Source organism: Sitodiplosis mosellana, unplaced genomic scaffold, assembly GCF_009176505.1.
Source record: "Sitodiplosis mosellana isolate CC-2019 unplaced genomic scaffold, AAFC_SMos_1.0 Smas_scaffold_3776, whole genome shotgun sequence".
In the NCBI taxonomy this organism is placed as follows: domain Eukaryota; kingdom Metazoa; phylum Arthropoda; class Insecta; order Diptera; family Cecidomyiidae; genus Sitodiplosis; species Sitodiplosis mosellana.
Window position 1 is genome coordinate 1 of NW_022599018.1, and position 3,229 is coordinate 3,229.

General features: G+C 36.4%; 1 protein-coding gene across 1 annotated transcript; it reads right to left on the minus strand.

Annotated features, from left to right (window-relative positions):
- Positions 1 to 1,951: 1,951 nt before the first annotated feature.
- On the minus strand, positions 1,952 to 3,055 carry LOC129571936 (serine protease filzig-like). Its single transcript, XM_055451821.1, has 3 exons — positions 2,867 to 3,055; positions 2,553 to 2,667; positions 1,952 to 2,338 (listed from the first exon to the last, which is right to left on the minus strand). The coding sequence occupies exons 1-3, from the start codon at positions 2,951 to 2,953 to the stop codon at positions 2,250 to 2,252; spliced, it is 291 nt and encodes a 96-aa protein (XP_055307796.1). The 5' UTR covers positions 2,954 to 3,055; the 3' UTR covers positions 1,952 to 2,249.
- Between the last annotated feature and the right edge of the window lie 174 nt (positions 3,056 to 3,229).

Genomic DNA, 3,229 nt, shown 5'->3' on the forward strand with positions numbered 1-3,229 from the left:
TTATATCACATAAACATTGGCATGTGTGTATGGAACTTTTTGAAGGTATTCTCAAATAATTACGAGCTAAGTTTGCCCGATGGGTGTCTGAGTTGATCTAGTGTGCGAAATAAATACTTGAAAAAATCGTATACATGCAGGCTAGTGAAGCCATAGCCAGCTCTCCTGTAATGCAAATGTCAATCTAAGGACTGGTTTCGATGTGGCTCGACACTAGCTACAACTAAGGCATATGCGCATCGGAAACCGAAGAAGGTACGGACAGACGGACGGACGCACATCCAAATCAATACTTTCATAGAAAATCAAGATCAAAATGCCAATGCCCATAACTTTTTCGTTTTTGGACCAATCGGGGCACTTAGACCGGCGTTGGAAAGGTGGCGAGGAGGAGCTTCTCTTGGACACCTCAGACCAGGGGGTGGTAAGATATGGGTGAATGAATATTTGAAAATTCATCGAAATTTTTCAACCGCTATATTTTTGCCTAGACCACACTTTAGGCATGAGGTATATGGTGTTTCCGACTAATTGGGCCAAGACCTTTCCAACTGTGCCTAACATGCCGGGGCCCAAATAGTATCCTGAGAAAATAGCATACTTACTGTATATATACTCGTGACGCAAAAACTGGCACAGTTTATGGTGCGTCGACGCATCAGGACTACCGTCCTCCGTGATATTTTCCGAGTTTTTTTTTGTAGTACGTAATTCGATAGCTTGAACAAAAAATACATTGCTTATTATGGAGGCTAAATGGATGGATTTTAGTAAAGCTAAGTACACAGTTCCTCGTGAAATGAAAAAATTTCTCCGGTGAAATTTTCACCAGTGATCTTCGTATCAAGTTTTTTTATATTCAAATTGCAAGTATAATGATTTTTGATGAATAAAACAGTTAGCTGCTATCATTATCAACACAATACACCAATAAATTTGTGTTTTGAATTTATTCTTCTATATATTTCGGTCACAGCAAATTTTTTCACGGTCGTGAAATTTTTTTCTCGTGCATTTTGCACGCGAAAATTTTTTCACGACCGTGAAAAAAATTGTAGAGGCGAAAATAAATAGAAGAATAAATTCAAAACACAAATTTATTGATATGTTGTGTTGAAAATGATAGCAGCTAACTGTTTTATATATCAAAAATCATTATACTTGCAATTTGAATATAAAAAAACTTGATACAAAGATCACTGGTGAAAATTTCACCGGAGAAATTTTTTCATTTCACAAGGAACTGTGTACTTAGCTTAAGAGTGAAAATATCTTAGAATGACGGAATATTTCGAACTTTAATACGCTTTTCTGCTAATTTATCCAAACTCACCTCTTAAGTGGTAAATTAAAACCAATAAATATTTACACATCGAAATATCTCGAAAACGGCTGGGAAAATCGGAAAAATTGACCGTGGTGTCACTCTCTAGGGGGAATGTAGACACCCGGCTGGTTTGATGGCCCAAAGTTCAAATCCAGTGGATTCGGGCTGATCCATGGGTTCTCAGGATTTGGTCTTGAAATTACTATGAAACCAGAGATCGAAAACGGTTTGACGTTTCTCATACAAACCGATTTCAGAACGGTTTCACTGCTTTGCTCTCTGTTCATCGGAGCAAACCGTATCAAGCGGAACGTTCTGAGAATGGTTTGTATGAGCAACGTTCATGAGTGTTGTCACTGTGTTAGTATCGTACACTAATACACGTAAGCATAAACATAAACATTTCTGTGTGCCATACAAAACATTTTTCAGATCATTCCGAATGGTTTGATTTGTTCACACACTCAAACCAAATATTCGGTTTGGTTTGGTTTCGATCCCTGCTTGAAACCAAAGCGTATATCATAATGAATATTTCAATTTGAAATATGGAAATAAACCATTAATAGTTAAGGCTAACATAAAATATTTATTTATAAATTTCTGCCATTTTCTGGAAGACTTATTTTGACTTATGTCTGCATCAATACGTAATAATATTACGCCGATAATTTCTATGCAATTATAAAATTTTTCAAAGGACTTAATCCCGAAGATGATGCAAAATACGTTCTCGAAGATAAAACAGCAGCGAAAAGCAAAACCATCAAAGCCGAAATGGCGTTCATCAAATCGAACTTTGCGCGCCTTCCAGTTGCTATCACAAAACTTGGAGCAGAATGCGTAAATACGAGTGGAGACAGTTTGTAAGAAAATACTGTAAAAAATACAGTCTACTGAGAAATCTTCTTTGTACATGTATTTATATCCTTCTTCCAGTGCTCATGTAATTTTTTTCGTCATTCGCAACTCCAATAATACTCTCGATCCAAAATCGATGATACGACGTACCTATAGGGGGGAGACACGGAATTTTAAATGAGTAAAATTAGAACATTATTCAACAATAATAATAGGAAAATAGAAAAAATTTGTGAATTTGGTTTGCCAATGTTAACGCTTATGGACCATTGTTTATTGTTTGGAAAAAAGTCCCGTTAGGTCTTCCATATTGACAGTGCAATACGCTCTGCAACTGATTTTACTAGAAATATTAGCGACGTACGCATATAAATACCAGGCAGAAATCGTGCTGCACATTTTATACCACTTGATACAGTGCCGGCAAGCTCCCATCGTTTATCTGGTCTTTGTACAACCAAGGGTCCCCCAGAATCACCCTGCAAAAGATAAAACACACTCAAATTTAGAATCGTTTTGCGTGAATCGAAACAATTAGTCAACGAGATTCTGACTTTTCACGTTCAAATTTGGTTCTTTTTTCTATTTTATTTTAATGAGTATTGTTGTGATACACTCGTGCATGAATGATATTTGGCGATTTTAATAACGCAAGAATGATTTCTGCTCAAATCTTACTTCACATGAATCTTTTTCACCTTCATCATATCCTGCGCACAATGTTGACGGCAATATCATCTTGGTATAACCGAGTTTATGAATCATTTCCTGGCATTTGCTATTTTCAATTATTGGTACCTGAAGTGATTTATTATGTAATTGATATAGAATAAATCATCAATACCCCGGGTGGACGCGATAGGTTTTGATGAAAGCCTACATTCGTTCGATGAGGCTTTCATAGTTTTTATGTACATTTTAAATACTGAACGCCTAGGCGAAAGAAGTGAGAATAGCAATGAAAGCCAAGGCGTTCAGTATTTAAAATGTACATATAACACATCGGTCAATAAGTCCCGAGCCTAAGTAGGAAAACAACAT

Coding starts and splice junctions, on each gene's coding strand:
- LOC129571936 (XM_055451821.1), bottom strand. CDS start 2,953: ATGATTCATAAACTCGGTTATACCAAGATGATATTGCCGTCAACATTG. Junction 2,668..2,866: donor GTGAAAAAGATTCATGTGAA/GTAAGATTTGAG, acceptor TATCTTTTGCAG/GGTGATTCTGGGGGACCCTT. Junction 2,339..2,552: donor TCTGCCTGGTATTTATATGC/GTACGTCGCTAA, acceptor TCCCCCCTATAG/GTACGTCGTATCATCGATTT.